Raw genomic sequence first — 20,911 nt, 5'->3', positions numbered from 1 at the left:
GGCCAGATTACTTGAGTTAGGGCAGGGAGAGACTTCCCTGTCCTGTCTTCACCCAGAACTGGACTCTAGTGGAAGCACCCAGCCCTTTTTTATCTGGGCTGCTAGGCCCTGATTGGCCTCCACCTGCTGCCGGCCCTTCTGGCACCACAAGGCCAAGTCTCAGTGGTTCTGCCTACAGCTCATCATGGGAGACCTCTCTAGGAAACCCCTGGAGGTCCAAACTCACTGTTGGCTTGAAGGAGCTTGGGATCAAGCACTTTTCATTGTAAAATCCTTGGAGCAAGGATTGTGTGTTCGTACAGCACCAAACACAAGGAGCCTTGATCGTGACCAGGACCTCTGGCCACTACCACAACACAATTAATTAATAAATAATATGGAATTATGAGGTTACTATTTTCCCCTCCTCCATTACAACCTGGCATAGGTCAACCTGGTGTATCTAATTTTTAACCCACTGGAGCATCGTGGATTTGAATGTTTGATTCAAACACAGTTGGGTTGGTGTTCCTTTCATGGAGACAGCAGAAAAAAGACGGGAGATGGGTGAGAAAAATTTCAATTAAAGAAAAAAAGGTAACGGCATATGACCATTATACACAGCTTGGGCCAGCTGAATGGTGGAGAGTACTTATCTATATCCCTAGTACATAGGGCAAGGTACCCTCAACTAGAAATATGCTTTTAAACATCACAGCCTTGTGGGTGGAAAAGAGCATTGTAAACCACAGGAAAAATAAATTGAACTAAGTTTTACAAATCTCCCAAGCACTTTGAGATGTTAGTAACACCAGCCGCTCCAGGAAGATCCCCATCCGTAATGAGTGGCTCTTTAATCCATCATAACAAAATCCAGTGGTCGGGAGCTGAAGTAAGCAAAGTTCAAACTGGAATTAAGATGCACATTTTTTAAGCAGTGAGGATAATTAGCTATTGGAACAGATTACCAAGGGATATTCAATTCTCCATCACTCAGAGTGTTATGGGGTCCACTTACCGTATGGGGTGTCGCCTGCTGGCAGCTCTGGGGATTAGCTCTTGCCAGGCATTGCGCTCCTCTGGGGGGTGTCTGTGTGTTGTTTTTTTCACCCTGAGGCCCCTTTCACTCCTGCAGCTTCCTGTTCATGGCTTGGTCCTGCAGCCAAGTCACTAAGGCCCTCCCCTTCCAGGGAAATCAAAGTCCTTCCAGACCAGCTGGTATCTGCAACACCCCATGTCATTTCCCAGTGCCTGGTAGGGGAACCCAGGCCCACCCTCTACACTGGGTTCCAGCCCAGGGATCCTCTAACAAGCAACACGGACTGCACAGTCCTACCCCTTGCTACTGTTCCCCTGGGCTTTTTCCCCACTTACCTGCTGCCCTCTCTTTCTGGGTTTGCCAACCCAAACTCCCTCCTCCCAGAGAAACTGTAGTTCACTTCCTTACAGCCTCTTGCTGCTCACAGCTCCTGGCTTTCTACAGGCCCCTCCTGTTCCTACCCAGCTAAGTGCATTTCCAATCAGTGGCCTGCTCCTTGTCTTCTTCTTCAGGTGCAGCCTGAGCAGTTAATTGGCCTGTCTCACCACTGTAACACTTCCAGTCCTGTGTGGGGTGGACACTTCATCACATACCCTCCCTCTCTGGGGTGCCTCCTGCCCTGCATCTGCCTGAGCTGTGCCCGCAGGTCATCCCTCTCTTGTTCTGTTTCCTCCACCAGGGGTCACAAATTACGCTGGTCCTCCATGACATCCCTCAACTTTTCCTTTTGAAACTCCAGGTCTCTTTCAGCTATTTGCAGGTCTGGCTCTGCTGCTATTAGCGAACCCTGGAGCGCCTTCACTTGCCCCACAAGATCCCCCACCCCCACCCTTTCACTCAAGATCTGAGTTCTCACCATAGCTTGCTCCACTTCCGTATTAGTTCCTACGTCTATCTGGGCCCTCTCCCTCCCAATCATCTTATCTGTTACCTCCTTACTACCCCCTGCTGGGTGTGTGGGATAACCACCTGCAAGGTCCATTGCTGCCATGTCTATCCTGACAGTCTCTGGCATATGCTGGTCTCCAGACACCACCTCCTTCTTTCCTATTTCACCGGGGTCCCTGCCTTTCCCTTTGCTACACCGCCCTTTCTTAAGAGGCCAGTGCCTCTTTATATGGCTGACCTCATGGCACCTAAAACAAACCCTTTGCCTTGTCTTGGGAGTAGGCCATTCGGCTTTCTCTTGGGCTAGCCTTGCCCTCACAACTCATAAATGGGCATCCCCTTCTGACCACAGGCAAAACAGGCCCCTCCCCTTCCTGTTCTCCTCCCATTTTGGACTTTTTTGGCTTTCTGGTTTTCCTGCCTTCTGGGTGAGGCATCTTGTCCCTGTCCTGGTAGGGGTACTCTCTTTTTAGGTATTCCCTATTTCCGCAGGCATAACACTGCTTTGGCCAGGCCTACAGCCTCCTGGTCCTGGTCCCTCCCTTCCTATCTCGCTCCCTGTAGTCTCTATGTAAGCTCCTGCAGAAAGAAACTAATAAATACAGCTGCTGTTCAGCTAGCCAAATCAACGAGTTTTGCAGGTACCAATGTGCCTCCCACTGTCTCTGTTGGTTCTCCAGCACTTGCCTCAGCAGGGTCTGGATCCATCCCTGCCCTTTGCCAGTCCCTTTCTGCAGGGACGGTAACTCTGGAGTCCAGCCTGGGAGGTTATAAGTGCCCTCAGCAAAAAAGGCTTCCACATTCTGCAGCTCCATTGTCTCTTCCCCCCCCCCCCTTTTTTTATTTTTATTTTTTTTTTTTTTTTTTGCGCTATGGCTCTCCACACTCCCTTGTATCAGAGGTGACCGTCTTATGCAGTTCTTCACAGTGCACCACAATCTCTTAACCGCCCCCGTATCAGGGGCAATTGCGTGACCGCTTCCCCCACCACTTGTCACATGGTCCCAACACACCTCCCTTTGGCCAAGGAGTGACTGTAGCCTACTTCCTTGCAGCCTCTTGCTGCTCACAGCTCCTGGGCTTTATACAGACCCCTCCTGTTCCTGACCAGCTGAGCCCAGTTCCAATCAGTGGCCTGCTCCTTGTCTGCTTCTTCAGGTGCAGCCTGGGTAGTTAATTGGCCTGACTCACCACTGCAACACCCTATGTCATTTCTCAGTGCCTGGCAGGGGAACCCAGGCCCACCCTCTACAGGGGGTTCCAGACCAGGGATCCTCTAACAAGCAACAAAGTTCTGCACAGTCCTACCCCTTGCTGCTGTTTCCCACTGCTTTTTCCCCACTTACCTGCTGCCCTCTCCTAGGGGCTTGTCTACTTGGCAAGTTACTGCAGGGCAAGCCAGGTGAGAGTTTACAGCGTACCACCTTGCCGCTCAGTAACGTCCCAGGTGAATTCTGCTACGGCGCAGGGAAAGTTGCAGGACTTTAACGTGCAGCAACCTGGTGCGCTGTAGATTCAGACCCTGGCTTTCCCCCCAGTAACTTGCAATGTAGACAGAATCTTTATCCATCAAGATGACAATACTCAACCTTAAGTTTGAAAGTTTTTTTTTAATGAGTTCTGAAGCCAATGAAACCAACACATTTTCTCCAAATGTTTTATTATTAAGTTTAATGCACAGATCCCTGATCATTCACTTACAAAATTAAGGAAGATAACGTATCATCATAGTAAAAAGACTTAAAACATGAAGAATGTGATCTGAACAGAAGTAAAGTTCTAGGATATAAAAAGCTTATACAAAAAGCGTGGGTTGGTATTGTAGAAATAGCAGGATTGCTAGTTAGGTTGAAGTGGTTATAAAAAAAATTAGATTCTTAATTAAGTTTCAGTATCAAATTCCCTAGTATACGGCTGATTTTAGGAGGCGTACCCAGAAGCTGACTCCATTATATAAATTGTATGTAGGATTTCATCTTTAAACCTGAACACGGGTCAGCCTAGTTCCATAGCAGTTAATAGAGCTACACCGATTTTCATCAGCTGAGACTCTTGTGCAGAACAGCACACGACTTTAGGAGCTGAAATTCACTTCTAATGTCATTATGCACCCCCTGAGTTACTGTTTTTCATGAGACATTCACTTAGAGAGGGGCCCAAACCATAACATCACATCTGAACACCCATGACCTCCGGCAGAGTGTAGCCAGTCCTCCTTCCGCTGTAAAAGATCAAACAAAAAACCCCAGATCCAAATAAGCCAGAACCCTGGCAACGCTTGGATCTGGATATAAATGGTCCATCTTGGGCTCCATCCTCCATAGAACAGGTGCAACAGGGAGTGCTTGTCCAAGCTTCCCTACATCACCAACATGCTCTAAGCTGACTCTGCAGGGAGAGAGAGAGAGAGAGAGAGAGAGAGAGAGAGAGAGAGTGTGTGTGTGTGTGTGTGTGTGTGTGAGAGAGAGAGAGAGAGAGAGAGAGAGAGAGAGAGAGAGTGTAGATCGGTCTCCATGTCCAAGGGTGCATTTGAATTAAATCAATTTGATTTAAATCATGATTTAAATCACTAGTCAGGAAGACTCGATTTAATCATGGATTTCTACATAAAAGTGCATTCTTGTTGGTTGTTATAACCTTAATACATATTCTTCACAACTCAGAGATAGATGTAGGTTTCATTTTTAGAAAGTATACACTATACATTTTTAAGTGATTTATTTTGAAAACTTTTCAGATTAGTTTTACAGCTATATATCAGAAAATGAATGATTGGTTGATTATTTCATTTACCAAAGGTAATTGAAGCAGACATTTATGAAGTCACTAGGAAGTGAACTATCTCCAATTCAACGGGTTAATCATTAATATTTGGAGGATTTTCTTGCCATGCTGTATTAGGAGGAGAACATCACCAGACAGACATGTAAATTGTTTTATTTAACTAAGACAACAATGTTATGTATTCTGGATTTTTTTCTTCAAGAGCAAACACATAATATTTTAACAAAACAAGCATATGAATTTTTGAATTTAGTTAAACATTCAAGCTTTTTAAAATCAGGTCTGTTTGTGTTAAAATTGTTTTTAACTAAAATAGATAAATGAAATATTAAAAAAAAAACACAAAAATTAAATTGACTAATGTCAGCCAGGTGAACATGAGAAACTTAAAATATTGGCTTCTGCAGCTAACTCAGTTGTCTTCACCTTCCTTTTCCTGTTTGTTCATAATCTGGAAAAGAAAAACAAGCGTTCCTGCTTGTTCAGGTCCCAAACGATTTCTCATTTTGGAATGAATTAGGCCAAAGGAAGAAAATATTCTTTCTACACTGGCAGAAGAAGCTACTGCTGTTAAAAGTGAGATTTTTCTCACTTTCACTTCAACAGTCTCTGAATCCAAGTGCTTAAGTGACTTCCACCACTTCACTGGTGTGATTTGCTTTAAAACATCATCATCAAACATATATTTCTTGAATGGTTCTTATTCCCAAACTGGGTCTCTTTTATGGCCTGCTGCCATTATAGGTTTTCCCTTCTAGTGAGAGAATAGTATGGTTGATCTCAAATCAATGAAGGCTACACTCAGAAAGACCTCAAGACTTCTGGAATATGCTGCTCAAGCAGTTTCACTTTTGTTTCTACTGCCTGTTCCTCCCTTCTCACATTTATCTCTAGACTACTACTCCTTGTCCAGATCTATTCTGCCCCCAACAATCTTCTATTCATTTTTGAAACTTTGCACTTTTAGAGAGAGGTGAGGGATTGACTCTGTGTACGCAAATTTGCAGAGGGACAATAGGGTTGAGGTCTGTTATTTCTCACCTCTACCTATTATTTATTTGTTTATTTATTTAGTTAAAAACATTTTTGCTGTTAACAAGCATGTTATCTCTGGAGACACAAATCCACAGTTTGAGAACTGCAACACTAAGCATCTCTGATGGTATCTTCTAGACTGAGCACTGAGTCCCATTGGGTAGACAGAAAGATTAACCTAAATAATCTATACAGAAACCCCTGGAACCCCATAAGATTGGATCCCCAATCCATGAACTATTGGAACTCATTTACAAAACTTTTCTTAAACATTACATGAATATATTGTCTCATACTATAGAATTAGAATTTATAATCCCTATTCCATGATGAGATCTTTGAGCTATAATGTATCTTAATTAAAACTATCTTTAGATAGGTTTTTTCCTCAAAAAGCATTTTATCAAAATAATCCGATTTAAATTTAAAAAATCTGTTTTTTAAAAAATCATTGATTTTTATCCACCCTGCTCAAAGATGCACTTGGGAAACATGGGGGCTTGATCCTCCTCTGCCTCACACCTTGTGTAGTTATTTGCATCTGTGCAAAGTGGGTGTACAAAGATGCTGACGGCAGAGAATCTGATTTGACAGCATTTTGCACTCAGATGTAGATGAATACACAAAGTGCAGGGCAGTGGAGAATAATATTTCCTAAAGAGCACCTGGCTTTTTCCAAGAAGCTGTGAAATGCTTTAGTTTAAAAGTGAGAAACGCAGTCACTGGGACAAATTTGTCCCTGGTATTATTGGAGTTTACAGCAGCGATGCATAGGGCCCACTGTCTTTTCCAAGGAAGTCTGCCCAGGATCTGTTCTATGAACTGCTGTGACCCCATCCCCTTTCACTGCCTTATGAACCCTGGTGCCATATTACTTCCTCTACCAGACCCGGGACACTTGGGGCCACATTTCTCAGTGTATTTAGGTGCCTAAAGATACAGAAGGGGCCTAATGGATTTTCAAAAACATTTACGAGTTTGGCGCCTGGAGAGACAAAGTGGACAAGGTGATATCTCTTATTGGATGAATGTCTGTTGGTGAGAGACAAGCTTTCAAGCTATACAGAGCTGTAGGTCTGGGAAAGGTCCTCGGAGTGTCACAGCCAAATACAGGGGTGAACAGAGAGTTTAGCACAGCGGCTCTCAACCTTTCCAGGCTACTGTACCCCTTTCTAGAGTCTGATGTGTCTTGTGTACCCCCAAGTTTCACCTCACTTAAAAACTTACAGAATCAGACATAAAAATGCAAGTGTCGCAGCACACTATCCCTGAAAAATTGCTGCTTTTCTTATTTTTATCATAACATTATAAAACAAATCAATTGGAATATAAATATTGTACTTACATGTCAGTGTCTAGCATACGGCGCAGTATAAACAAATCATTGGCTATGAAATGTTAGTTTGTACTGACTTTGGCAGTGCTTTTTATGTAGCCTGTTGCAAAACTAGGCAAATATCTAGATGAGTTGATGGACCCCCGGGAAGATCTCTGAGTACCCCCAGGGGCACACGTACCCCTGGTTGAGAACCACTGGTTTAGCATAAGTTGTTAGCGCATATTCTAAGGGGCCATTCAAGGTGCCCGGTTGCTTTTGAAAATCCCACTAGGTGCCCCTCTGTGGCGCTTGGCCCCGGCACACCTTTGGAAATCTGGTCCTTGGTCACTTTCAGCAGTGACTCAGCCTGCGCCCAGAATGGGGATTGGGAGGAGTAATGGCTCAAAAAGCATTTTATCAAAATAATCCAATTTAAATTTAAAAAATCTGATTTTTTTTTATTTTTTTAAAAAAAAGCATTGATTTTTATCCACCCTGCCATGGCCCATTCAGTCATTGGCTTCCTCTTCTCTAACGAGACCATCAATCTGCACCAGTTTTTGTGACCTGACTCCTGAGAACTAGACTGAGACCCACCAAACCACACTGAGATCATTACTACTACTTTTAATGTTCGCCTTTAGTTTTATTTAACTCAATCCCTCCCACCCCCACTGGAATGCCAGGTAGCAATGAAAGCATGCAGGCTCACCAGCGCGGGTGTATGGAACCTTTCCCATAAGAAAGCTGTTCTGTACACTAACCTTTCCACTGTTGGATAACCCAGTGGGCAATGTGACAATTCAGAGAAGTCACTCCTCCTGACAGTCTCTCGGCTCTCTGAAATCACATTCTCGGCCGGAATTCTTTTTCACCTGATCTCTCAGCATTTCAGATTTAAAAAGTACCCACCTCCCCAGTGACGCCAACCACAAAATAATGTTATAAAAACTTACGTAAGTTTGCGGCTCCTATAATCCAGGTGGGAAAGCAGCATTTGACTGCAAACAGAAAGGAAAGGAGAAAAGATCTCACACATCTGAACAGGCAGCCGTGATAAGCAGGCAGAGTTAAAACAAAAGTGTGCTTACAAATTCCATAAGAGACGCACTTCCAATTCTTAAAGGTAACCCACTCGTTCTTTTAACTGTGCCTTACTTCTGTGTATTGATTTTAAAAGTCTGTAAACCACACCAGGGTCTCTAAAGTGGGAGAGGGAGGAGGTTCCAATGACAATTTTGAAAGGGGATATCGCAAGCTCCCTATTTAGATATTTGGTTAATAAAAGCTTTCTATCTGTGCTGCCTAAAGTAGAGCCACCGAGACAAATTCTGTTCTTAGTGACACCCCCGGAACCTCACGGAATTCCGAGAGCAGAGTTTTCGGAAGCGACACACAACAAAGAAAAGGGCCCAAAAGCACTAAACACTGGCCTAATTCTACTCTCCTTGACAGCAATGGAAGTTGAGGGTCCTCAGCACCTCACAGGATTGGACCCCAAGACAATCATTTCACATTAGTATCCATCCAAAAGCACCAGTCTGGGGTCTTAATATCGCGCACACATGAATGAGAAGGGTAAAAGTTGGCTGCTTTAGTTCTTTCTAAGCTTGCCTTAGCAGACCTGGAATATTGGGCTGGGCCATGTTCTGCTCTCAGTTACACTGATGTAATAAAATCCAGACTAACGCTATTCAAGCAAATTGAATTATTTTCTACTTACATGGTGTAAAAGAGAACTCTATTTAGCCCACTGAATTAAGCAGAAAATTTTCCCTTAATTTAATACCAATGGATTTAGCATCACTATGGGCTTGTCTAGACTACAGGCCGGATTGACGGGCAGCGATCAATCCAGCGGGGGTCGATTTATTGTGTCTGGTATAGACGCGAATAATTGACCACCGATTGCTCTAGCGTCAACGAGAAGCGCAAGAGGAATCAACGGGAGAGCGTCTCCTGTCGACACACCACAGTGAAGACATCGTGGTAAGTAGATCTAAGTACGTTGACTTCAGCTACGTTATTCACGTAGCTGAAATCGTGTAACTTAGATCGATCCCCCCGCATAGTGTAGACCAGCCCTATATGTTGATCCAGGAGAGAACTGTGTACCGGGAAAGCTGCATTGGTCTGAAAAGCGAAAGACAATCTTGGTACTTAACAAATAAAAGAATAGCCACTAGGAGGCACTAGCAACACAGAAAACAAATGTATCTTTAAAAAGAAGAACAGGAGGACTTGTGGCACCTTAGAGACTAACAAATTTATTAGAGCATAAGCTTTCGTGGACTATAGCCCACTTCTTCGGATGCATATAGAATGGAACATATATTGAGGAGATATATATACACACATATATGTTCCATTCTATATGCATCCGAAGAAGTGGGCTATAGTCCACGAAAGCTTATGCTCTAATAAATTTGTTAGTCTCTAAGGTGCCACAAGTCCTCCTGTTCTTCTTTTTGCGGATACAGACTAACACGGCTGCTACTCTGAAATGTATCTTTGTGAATGTACAAATTTACCCTGAAAAAGTCATGAAGAAAGCCCAGACAGTGATATTTTTTCCTCTCCTTTGGCATACTGCCATTATTATCTTTGCATGCTCTGATAATATGTTTCTTTCTGATAAAATTACTCAGAATCCTGTGGTTACTGAACAATTCTTGCTTCAGATTTTTTGTGGGGTGAAGAAATAAATATAGCTTGTCAGATTTGCTCTGTTTTCCAACTTTGGTTGATACAAGCCAACAAAAGGAACAAAGTGCAAAAAGGAAGTTAGATTAAACACTTACGATCCCAGCTGCTCTAGGGCTCCAAGCACCTCGGGTCTAAATATTATGAAAAAGAAAATATTAGTCCAAAAGGCTTGAATTAACAGTCCTGTCTGAATGGCAAAATCAGCTGACAGAAGCAATGTGGTCTGGTGATTCCAGCACCCGTCTGGGAGTCAGGAGACCTGGGTACACACTCTTCCACGAGCTTGATACGCAAGCCTGGGCAAATGTCAAAGGGCCAGATTCTGCCACCCTGACTCACAGTGAGAAATAGCTTATTCCATGAGTTCTGGAAACTGGGAGTACGCATGGAGTAAGGTACGGTGCTCCCCAACGTGAGCAAATATGGCCCTCATCTGGCCCAAATTCAAGAAAGCAACCCCGTTTAGGAAGGGTGCTTAAGCATATGCTTATATCCCATTGACGTGAAGTGACACACGTGCTTAAGAGGTTTGCTGTATCAGGGCTTCTGTTTGTGATTCAATTCCCCCATGTTATCAACAAAGGTAATACTTACAATTGCCTTCTCATTAGACCATGAATATTTACTATTAAAAGTACTGATGCAGAAACAGTTACGTGAACTAGACAGATTGTTAGGGTAAGATATGTTGGACATGTTTAGACACTCTAAGCAACAGATTTCCACACTAGTGATGACACGCACCTCCCAGAGAACATGCTGGAATTGCATTCTCAATCCTGCTCTTCTTCCCCTAAATATTTCTGTTTAAATTGACGATTCTTTAAAAAAATTGTATTTTATACATAAATGGTCATGAACTTTCCAGCTGTTATTATTCCAAACTAATGGTGACAGCACTGGTAGCAGACAGGTGTGGGAGTAAATACCATGAGTGTTTCCTCAGTATTCCTGTAATAGTCCTTTTAATTCATTGCTAGACTCTTCAATGTGTGTCAAATAATGAGCTAGTTCTGTTCGGTAGCCCCAGTGTTCACTAGACTAGATTGCACAATCAAAATTATTTCAACCTTGACTTAAAAAACTAGATTTGAACCAGATCCGGCACTCTTTCCCTGAATCCTCAGATGAATTCCTTGCCCAATGCATCAAAAGTAAACCAGGATCTGCAATGGAGAATCAGTGGGGAAAGAGATTAAAGGCCGTGAGCCAAGGGCAGCCCTGGAGTATGGAAAATTTAGCATCCATTAAAGTTCCTCAGAATTACACCCGGTTATTGTGGTACTTGATTCAGCCCAATGTCTAATTCACCTAGGGTTACCATATTTAAAAAATAAAAAAAGAGGACACTCCACAGGCCCTGGCCCCGCCCCTTTCCCACCCTCAGCCCCGCCCCAATTCCACCCCTTTCGCACCCCTTCCCCAAAGTCCCTGCCCTAACTCCCCCTCCTCCCTCCCAGACATGCGAAAAGGGCTGCCCGAGCGCTACTGGCTTCACGGTTTGCCGGGCAGCCTCCAGACCCTCCGCCCCCGGCTGGCGCTTCCCCAGAACAGCTGGAGCCCAGGAGGGGAAGCGCCCAGCCGGGGGCGCAGGGTCTGGAGGCAAGGGGGCTGCCCGAAGCCGGTAGCGCTGGCTCGGGTAGCTTGGCTCTTAAATAGAGCCGAAGTCTGAGTCAGGGGAGGAGCAGAGCAGCCGCGGGAGAGGAAGTGCCCGGCTGGTATTTTTTCCGGACATGTTCGGCTTTTTGGCAATTCCCCCCGGACGGGGGTTTGATTGCCGAAAAGCCGGACATGTCTGGGAAAAACCAGACGTATAGTAACCCTAAATTCACCAGATAAAGCAGTGAAAAGACTCTGCCCCTTCCCTTTTGCTCAAACATCAGTGGGGGGAAATCTATACACAACAGTAGGATTATTGCAAAGAAACAGGATACCTACTTTCTAGGATACCTAGAAAGTATATTGTGTCCAACTGAAAGTACAGAGAGAGTTCCCGCAAGAAGAATTAATTTACCTACATTGGAATCTGGACAGGAAAGGAGGGTTCACACCCCTAACTTTTGCAAGAAGAGCCAGGATCTTTAACACAGAGAAGGAGTCAGCACCCAGGTTTCACATCTGATTTGAAAGATAGTTCTTGCAACAGCATAGCGTTTATAAATGCCTGGCTGCTGTCTCCTGCTCACATACTCAGGTCAGATTGATTGCTGGAGTTGGGGTTGAGAAGGAATTTCCCCCCAGATTCGATTGGCTGGGACCTGGGCAGGGGGTGGAAGTTGCCTTCCTCTGCAGCACAGAGTGCAGTTCACCTGCTGAGATCATCTAGGCACATCTCACCAAATTATTCTCTGTCATTGCAAGGGCCTCAGACATTGGTGACAGTTTTGTAAAGGGACCACTCAGTGCACAAGAACACACTTTGCTTACAGTACTGCAGGCTGGGAACTTGCTGCTTTTCTCAACTATTTACAGACTAACTAAACAGGAAATAAGGGAAGCATGGAGTATGGCTCAGACCATAATACTCTGAGCCAGTGGCTCTCAACCTTTCCAGACTACTGTACCCCTTTCAGGAGTCTGATTTGTGTTGCGTACCCCCAAGTTTCACCTCACTTAAAACCTATTTGCTTACAAAATCAGACATAAAAATACAAAACGTGTCACAGAACAATATTACTGAAAAATTGCCGACTTTCTCATTTTTACCATATAATTATACAAAAAATCAATTGGAATATAAATATAGCACTTACATTTCAGTATACAGAGCAGTATAAACAAGTCATTGTCTATATGAAATTTTTGTTTCTACTCACTTTGCTAGTGCTTTTTGTGTAGCCTGTTGTAAAACTAGGCAAATATTTGATGAGTTGATGTACCTCCTTGGAAGATCTCTGTGGGAGTACGTGTACCCCTGGTTGAAAACCACTGCTCTTAGTAACCCAGTTAACCTCTTAATCAGGGCTGGTGCTACCATTAAGGCAAACTAGGCGGTTGCCTAGGGCGCCAAGATTTGGGGGCACCAAAAAGCGGTGCCCCCAATTTTTTTTTACAGCGTTCCTGGGCTGGGCTGCTGGCAGCGCGCTGACACATGCGGCTCAGACTCCCTCTCCCAGCGCAGCGTCCGCTCCACTTCTCCCGCCTCCCAGGCTTGCGGCACCAATCAGCTGTTTGGCACCGCAAGCCTAGGAGGGGAGGAGAATTAGAGCGTGGGTGGCGTGCTCGGGGAGGAGGCGGAGCAGAGGTGAGCTGGGGTGTGGAGCTGCCGCATGGCTCCTCGGGGGGGGGGAGGGGAGCTATCGTGGGGGAGGGCACCTCAGGGCGGAGTGGGGAGGGAAGCTGCTGCAGGGCTGGGGGAGTGGGGGGGCGCAAGGTGGAAGTTTCGCCTGGGGTGCGAAACTTCATTGCACCGGCCCTGCCCTTAATGACCACTTTACTACAGGCAGTTTGGTTTCTCCCATGACACACATTTTAGTTTCCAGAGGACTAAAACGTTATAGTCTAACTAAAGTCTTTGTACTTAATACAGAGGTCCCTGGGTAAAAAGTAATGGCCTGTGATATTCAGAAGGTCAAACTGGATGATCTGATGGTCCCTTCTGGGCTTAAAAATACATGAAACAATTAAGCCTCTTCTAACCCACTACGGAGTCACTGGTCTAGTATTAACTCAGAGAGAATCAGAATCAGTGACACCACTGGTTCTTTGTAGGCACCTACAAGTTCCTTGTAGGTCTCCAATCCAAGCATGGAATCCAGTCCCCTGACTTTTCATACTTAATGGGTTTATAACACAAGGTGGTCTGTCTGTAGACTCATTACTATTTCCCTGAAAGGCTTGCCTCCAGTTCAGTAAATATGGGAATACATCAGAGGATTTTTTTTACAAGTAAAATATTGGGTTTATGAACCAAGGGTCCAATCCTGCAAGGACCCCAATGATTCCTGAAAGGACCTGAACATCCTCATCCCACACTGAGCTCAGAGCTCACTCAGTTCACTGGCATTTTTTCCACTCTTGGTTTAGCTTAGTTGCAGTTTCATTGGTGGCAGCAAAATTGGAAGCACTAGCACAGACAGGCATTGGCTTTTTATCATCTTGGAACATGACATGGCAATAAAAAAATACCTGCACTCTGCCCATGCTAGCGTTTTTCCCATTGTCTGTCTAACACTGGTAAAGCTCCACCACTAGGAGTTCTAGTGGGGACAAAGCCAGTTTGAGATATTCAGCAACTCACAGGATGTACTCAGATTCTTACTGGATCATGCCCCAAATCTCTGCAAATACTAGAGTTTCTCCATTTCCCCTCGTGGTTCTGAAACACAATAATACATGCAATCGGCACTTACAGCAGTATCTTCGAAGCGGATGATTGCCACGTCCACACCCCCAGACACACTAAGGCAGTTCACTTTGGAAAGTGGAATTCGGTGCTTGTACTGCACAAAGGGATTTCCATTTACAGCAACCTGTCATGTGTAAAAAGCAGAAGTTATTCTTTTGGAATAAAGGATAATGTCTCATGCCCATAAGAAAATGTAAGGTTTTACAAAAATCTAGTGCAAACAATTTAAAATAAACCAACACTTCCTTGCAGCTTTTTCAACTGCAAAACTGCAGCACTGTGCTAGTGCCTGAGAACCCAAAAGTGAAATTCACTAGAAACTGACAAAGAACTCAGGTAACACTGACTAGTCTTTGAATTATCTAAATGGATTAAGGCCACAATCCTGTAAACACATATGCGCATGCTTAACTTTACTCATCTGAGCATTCTCATTGAAATCAATGGGGCTTCTCACAAGTGTAAAATTAAACATGGGCACAAGTGTTTCCAGCATCAGGGCCTAAAATGCAAAAGTAAGCAGAGTTTTAGTCCATTCCCATTCCAATAAATGGAAAGACTCCCATTAAAGATTCCCTATAAAAGGGAATTGTTTTAATATAACTCTTCAGATGTGAGAATGTTCCTTGATTCAGCAGAATACCCATTTTATAATGAATTTGCAAGTACAATACAGCATTAACAATTACCTGGAATGAGTCGTGTTTTACCAAAACCCGAATCTCAAAGGGGTAACCTTTTAAAAAAGGCATTTCATCTTTCCTCTCCTCTCTTCCCCAATTCTGACTTTCACAAGTATTGCAAACCACACATCCATCCTCTTCAAATCGTGGGTTAAAATGAAAAGCAATATCAGGACTTGGGCAGGATCCACACTGAAAGTCTATCTTGAAGCTGTGAAGGAAAAAAGTACAAAGATGAACTAAACTGAGCATGGTTATGAAATCTAGGCTATGGCTACACTTGCAGATGTAGAGCGCTGGGGGTTAAACCAGCCCTCGGAGACAGCAGCAGGGAAAGCGCTGCCGTGTGTTCACGCTGTCAGCTGCAAGCGCACTGGCATAGCCACATTTGCGGCACTTGCAGTGGCATTCGGAGTGGTGCATTATGGGCAGCTATCCCACAGAGCATCTCTTCCCATTCTGGTGCTGAGGCTTGTGGGACAGGAACAGGGGGGAGGGGGAGGCCATGGGGCATCCTGGGTCTTGTCCCAATGCCCCATGATGCATCACTTTGCATCCCAGCAATCCCTGTTCTTCCATCCACATTTGGCACCATCTTTCAGTGGTTTTTGTACTGTGCGCTCTGTCTTCCCTTTTGGTCTGCAGGAATGGATCCCGAACTGGTGAGGAATATGCTGATGGGTCTCGCCAGCACGTCACGAATTGCAGTCGAGTTACTTCTTAAGCTACAAAGTGACAGTGAGGAGTCCGACGGTGATGTTAACACGTATAACGCATATGACACGAGATTGCTTGTGGCATTCACAGACATACTCACCACCATGGAACGCCACTTTTGGGCTTGGGAAACAAGCACTGAATCGTGGAATCACATTGTCATGCAAGTCTGGGATGATGAGCAGTGGCTGCAGAACTTTCGGATGAGGAAAGCCACTTTTATGGGCCTGTGTGCTGAACTTGCCCCCACCCCGCGCTGCAAGAGCACGAGATTGAGAGCCGCCCTGCCGGTGGAGAAGTGGGTAGCTATTGCAATCTGGAAGCTGGCTACTCCAGAAAGCTACCGATCGGGGTCGCTAAGCAGTTCGGAGTGGGCAAGCATACCGTTGGAATTGTGTTGATGCACGTGTGCAGGGCCATTAATTGCATCCTGCTCAGAAGAACCATGACTCTGGGCAACGTGTGTGACATTGTGGCTGGCTTTGCACAAATGGGTTTCCCTAACTGCGGAAGGGCGATAGATGGCACGCACGTTCCAATTCTGGCACCAGACCACCTAGCCGCCGAGTACATAAATTGGAAGGGGTATTTCTCGATGGTTCTCCAGGCACTTGTGGATCACCGGGGGCGTTTCACAGACATTAACACAGGCTGGTCCAGAAAGGTGCACAATGCATGCATCTTTCGGAACACTGGCCTGTTCAGGAAGCTGCAAGCTGGGACTTTCTTCCTGGACCAGAAGATCACCATAGGGGAAGTCAAAATGCCCATTGTGATCCTTGGAGATCCCGCCTACCCTTTAATGCCATGGCTCATGAAACCATACACACGGAGCCTTAACAGCAGCAAGGAGCAGTTCAACAACAGGCTGAGTCGGTGATCTTTGGCCGTTTAAAGGGCCGCTGGCGCTGTCTGTATGGGAAGCTGGACCTGGCCGATAAGAACATCCCTATGGTTATATCCGCATGCTGTACCCTCCATAACATTTCTGAAGGGAAGCATGGACTGCAGAGGTTCAAAGCCTGGAGGCTGAATTTCAACAGCCAGAGAGCAGGGCTATTAGAGGTGCACAGTGCAGGGTTGTAAGGATTAGGGATGCCGTGAGGAAGCAATTCGATGCTGAAAGCCACCAGTAATGTTTGGTGCCCTGCACAGGAGTGGAGTGAATCGACGTGGTTCCAATGCTAGTAGGCATCTGTGTTGGCTATGTATGATGCACTGACTAGCAGTGACTCTTGCTTTCCTGGGCTACGCTATCTTTTACTTAATGCAATAAAGAATGTTTCCAAAGCCAAAAAAATCATTTATTCAAAAGAAACACAACTGCTGGAGAAACACACATGGCACGACACATCTGTGCTGTGTGGGAAGAGGAAAGGGGGCGTGGTGGGTAACAGAACAATCACAGATTTGTGTATGTCCCGTTATCATATTCAGCATTCCTGTCTGGCGTGCCATACAATGAATGCTGCACTGCAGGCTGGCTAAAATGCATGGTGATGGGGGTTGAGTGCAGTGGGTAAAGGTCGTAGTTTGCAGGGCCGGGCAGTGAAGCTAAAGGTGTTGGAGGCAGGTGGTGGTAATAAGAAACCAGATGTTGGGGAAACTGGGTTGGCAGTGACATGGGAGTGCAAGGGAAAAGAGTTCTGGGACAAGAGCTGCAGGGATGAGCGGGCGCGGATCTACTCCGTATGCAGTGCTACGAGCACCTGCATCGAGTCTGCTTGTGCTCAATAATGCTTAGGAGCCGCTCCATGGTTTGTTGCCGGCGATTTGCATTCTCCTGGCGGACCCTCCTTTAGTTTTTGATTTTCAGTAAGGGACTGCTGCATGACTTCATGCAGAAGGTCCTTTTTGCTTCTTCGCAGCTGCTTCCTAACTCTTCGCAGCCTTTCGGCCATTGATAACAAAGACAGCTGGGATCTCAAGGTTGCATCTGTAAAGCCAAAATGCAACATTTAACAGAGCAGCATTGTTAACACTAGACAGAGGAATGATTCAGCTGAACTTAAAGACAAGCACAGTGCACACAACAGCACAAGCTGTCTGTCCCAAGGCAAGCGCACGTAACCCAAAAGAGCCCCGAAATGGTGAGTAACCACAGAGGTGGGGGGGACTGATTGTTCCAGGACTGTACTGTCCTCTGGGATCCTGTGTCTTGGGGAGAGCCAACAGCTGCAGGGGGACCCTATACTCAACACTGTCCCCACATTTTCAAGAGGATGGTTTTGTGCTGGCAGATATCTCGCTGCTGAAGGTGACCTCGGAAGCAAGGGAGGGTCTTCTGCAACAATGCGGCTTCCGTCCTGGCCCTTATGCGGCTTGCATGTGTGCAGCAGTGGTCCACCCCCCACCCCACCCCCAGCACAGTGGCGCGGACATGTTAGCCTGACTGGGACAAGGAGCACAGTAGATCCGCCAAAGAACCTGCGCAACTGGATTGCCCAGCTTCTGCAGGAGACCTTCGATGAGATCACTGAGGCTGATGACCGTGATGTGAGAGAGCACATCAACACCCTATTCTGCATCTAGGCATGCACGCAGCCCGAACTCTTCTTTTTGCAACTCTCCTCACCCCAACAGCCCACACCCAGCAGCTCCCTTTTAAAACTAAAAGCTGCTTACCGGGCACCTCCTTTGCTGTTTGTTCTTCCTCAAGCACCGTCCGCTGTGACTGGCTACCTTCATTCTGGCTTGAAAACAGCTTCTGGCTGCATGCATCTAGGGATGCCGAGCCGTCCTCTGGCTCTGGGCCCCCCTCCTCCTCAGCACCCTCGCTCCTGTTTTCCTTCTCCTGCCTTGTTGCACTCTGGGCTGCCACGGCCTCTGAAGTGTCCATGGTGCTCTTCGCAGTGGAGGCGGGGTCACCCCCAAGTATCTCGTCCAGCTCTTTGTAGAACTGGCAGGGCGTGGGGGCAGCACCAGAGCGGTGGTTTGCCTCCTGCCCTTGTGGTAGGCATTCTGCAGCTCCTTCACTTTAACCCTGCACTGCAGTGCATCCTGGTCATGGCCCCTTTCTATCATGGCCCTTGATATCTGCCCGTAGGTATCGTAATTCCTACGGCTACAGTGCAGCTCGGACTGGACAGCTTCCTCCGCCCATACCCTGATGAGGTTCAGCACCTCGCCATTGCTCCATACTGGGGACCGCCTGGCATGTGGAGGTATGGTCACCCAGAAAGATGCGCTGAGAGCACTCCATGCCTGCTGAGCAAACAGGAAGGGGACTTTCAAAATTCCCAAAGAATTTAAAGGGCGGGTCTGGTGGTTGGTCACCTGAGGGCAGGGCAGTAGAATTCAAAGTGATGACCAGAGTGGCTAGAACAGGCATTGTGGGACACTTCCTGGAGGCCGATCAGAGCGCATTCATAGACCAGGGTATCCACGCTGGCACCGCAGCACTCCAGCAGGGGCGCAGCAAGCTCTTTGCTTCTCATGGAGGTGGCTTACCAGGGGCACTCCAGCTGCCGCGTCCGGGCGCTCTACATCCCTTACCAGAGTGGACACCTCAGGAGTTATGGCACCTGGGGCTGATTTAATGCGCTCTAACTTGCAAGTGTAGCCAACCCCCCAGTGTGCTTTCACTGGTATCCAAAATAGTCTTTATGGAGGCGTCTGCTCCCTCTCAAAGATGTCTCTTCTGTCATTACAACATTTCTGCACAGAAAGTCTAAAGCAACATAGTAATTTATGATCACAATCTAGTCTATTGTGAAAACAAACAACAAAAACCTCACAGTGTTCAGACTTAGTAGCTAAGCTTAGTAGTTAACTGATTTTATCCTGCCGAAAACCAACTAAGGTTATGATCCTCCAAACGCTTAATTCTGGGCAGAGACTTTTTTACCATGACTGGTCCCACTGAATTATTGGAACTAATCATAACGTTTAGGACTATTCCTGGTAGTAAATATTTGTAGGATCAGGGCTCAAATGAACAACTTGAATATTTACAATGCATGTTTCAATGCTACTGAGCCTATTGAGATATTTCCAGTGTTTTAATCGACCTTCCTGCTGAGGTAACTGCGTGACTGGCACATTATTAAGATTGGAACTGTTTATTGTTGCGATAGCACATCTCTCAAAGGTGCATTTCCTATAGTATCAATTATAGTAACATCAGGCCTGATCTTGCAAACCCTTCTCGTAGCCCTGCTGATTTAAAGTAGTAAAAATTACTCGAGAGAGTAGCAGCTTGAAGGACCAGGCTCTTATTGGGAGACTAGGTTGGAGGAGACAAAGGGATGTTTTGGTTGCACTATTTTCATAAAGGAACCTAAAACTAATAATGTGACTAGTTTATGTTCTACCAAAAGGTGTGAACTCTAACTTGCCTTTTTACAGCCCCAATACAGGAAGGTACTTAATCTCAAATATTCCTCTGAAGGGAGATGGGATTATTCATGTGTTTAAGGTTCAGCAAGTGCTTTACTGAATTGGGGATTATATTCTGTATGCATTAAAGATGGTCAGCAGAAAGAGTACTGTATTGCAGTGACGTTAGCTGATGTCTAAATCCAGTAATGCATACACATTCACCTACAGTATTTGTGCATAAAATCTTTATATCTCTGGACACCAACGAGACAGAGAATATCAATTCTATGACACATATAGACTCTGATGGCCTGATCCAGGAACTCAAAACGCTTTCGAATTTGGATCTCTGAGCTGTCAGCAATGCACAGTTCAACATCTTTTCATACATGATTTCTGCACGCTCTCAAACCCGTATCCGAACGACTCTGTGTCAATGGATTAGAACTGGATCAGTATTTCTGGGAATGGGGGAAAATTTACCACAGACAAATTCCTCTGAGTCACTAGAGCTAACCTCCTAACCTCTTCCTGGTCATGCTCCAGGGAGTGGAAACATTCCAATATTCTCAACATTTGATTTTAGGCACAGGAGTGGAGCAGCTGTATCCCTACAAGCACACACCTGTCACATGTAGGATGAACAGTTCCACTGACGATAACCATCAATCCGTCACGAAGACCGCCAAGAATAGGTCCAGTAAATGGGAGAGACTGGGGAATAGAAAGAAAGCAACACAGTGAACATTAGAAGGTATAATATTTAAACCACTTTTCTAATCCTGAATTGGTGTTCATCTCCCATTCATCTGGCTGTGGCTTTAGATTCCTCCGCCTGATGAGTCACTCCAATTCCAGCCTGATGAACTGAAGTCAGTATGCCGCAAAATTTCTCTCTGAGGACTGTTCCTAAAGAGCAGGACTTGCTGTGTACGGGCACGTCCCTCACAGTCCAGCTCTGTAAGATGAAACAGCCAAAGCTCAGTCGATCCTAGGGGTAACAGTCGGCATTCCTTCCTGCCAGGCAGTGTGGCCTGGAGGACAGAATAATGGATTGGTTTAGGAGACCTGGGATCAACTCTCAGCTCTGCCCC

The 20,911-nt window shown here is 45.6% G+C and overlaps 1 protein-coding gene across 1 annotated transcript in view; it reads right to left on the bottom strand.

The window, feature by feature from the left end:
- Positions 1 to 3,549: 3,549 nt before the first annotated feature.
- LGALS9 (galectin 9) overlaps positions 3,550 to 20,911 on the bottom strand; it is a 38,576-nt gene continuing 21,214 nt past the window's right edge. Inside the window, exons 12-17 of the mRNA XM_065573500.1 lie at positions 20,443 to 20,531; positions 14,787 to 14,991; positions 14,102 to 14,221; positions 9,845 to 9,880; positions 8,000 to 8,044; positions 3,550 to 5,141 (exon numbers count right to left, since the gene is read on the bottom strand). Coding sequence (XP_065429572.1) covers positions 8,015 to 8,044; positions 9,845 to 9,880; positions 14,102 to 14,221; positions 14,787 to 14,991; positions 20,443 to 20,531 — 480 coding nt within the window. The 3' untranslated portion in view covers positions 3,550 to 5,141; positions 8,000 to 8,014. The remainder of the gene's footprint in view (positions 5,142 to 7,999; positions 8,045 to 9,844; positions 9,881 to 14,101; positions 14,222 to 14,786; positions 14,992 to 20,442; positions 20,532 to 20,911) is intronic.

Source organism: Chrysemys picta, chromosome 19 (genome assembly GCF_011386835.1).
Source record: "Chrysemys picta bellii isolate R12L10 chromosome 19, ASM1138683v2, whole genome shotgun sequence".
Taxonomy (NCBI): domain Eukaryota; kingdom Metazoa; phylum Chordata; order Testudines; family Emydidae; genus Chrysemys; species Chrysemys picta.
This window is presented reverse-complemented; position numbering and strand designations above follow the sequence as displayed.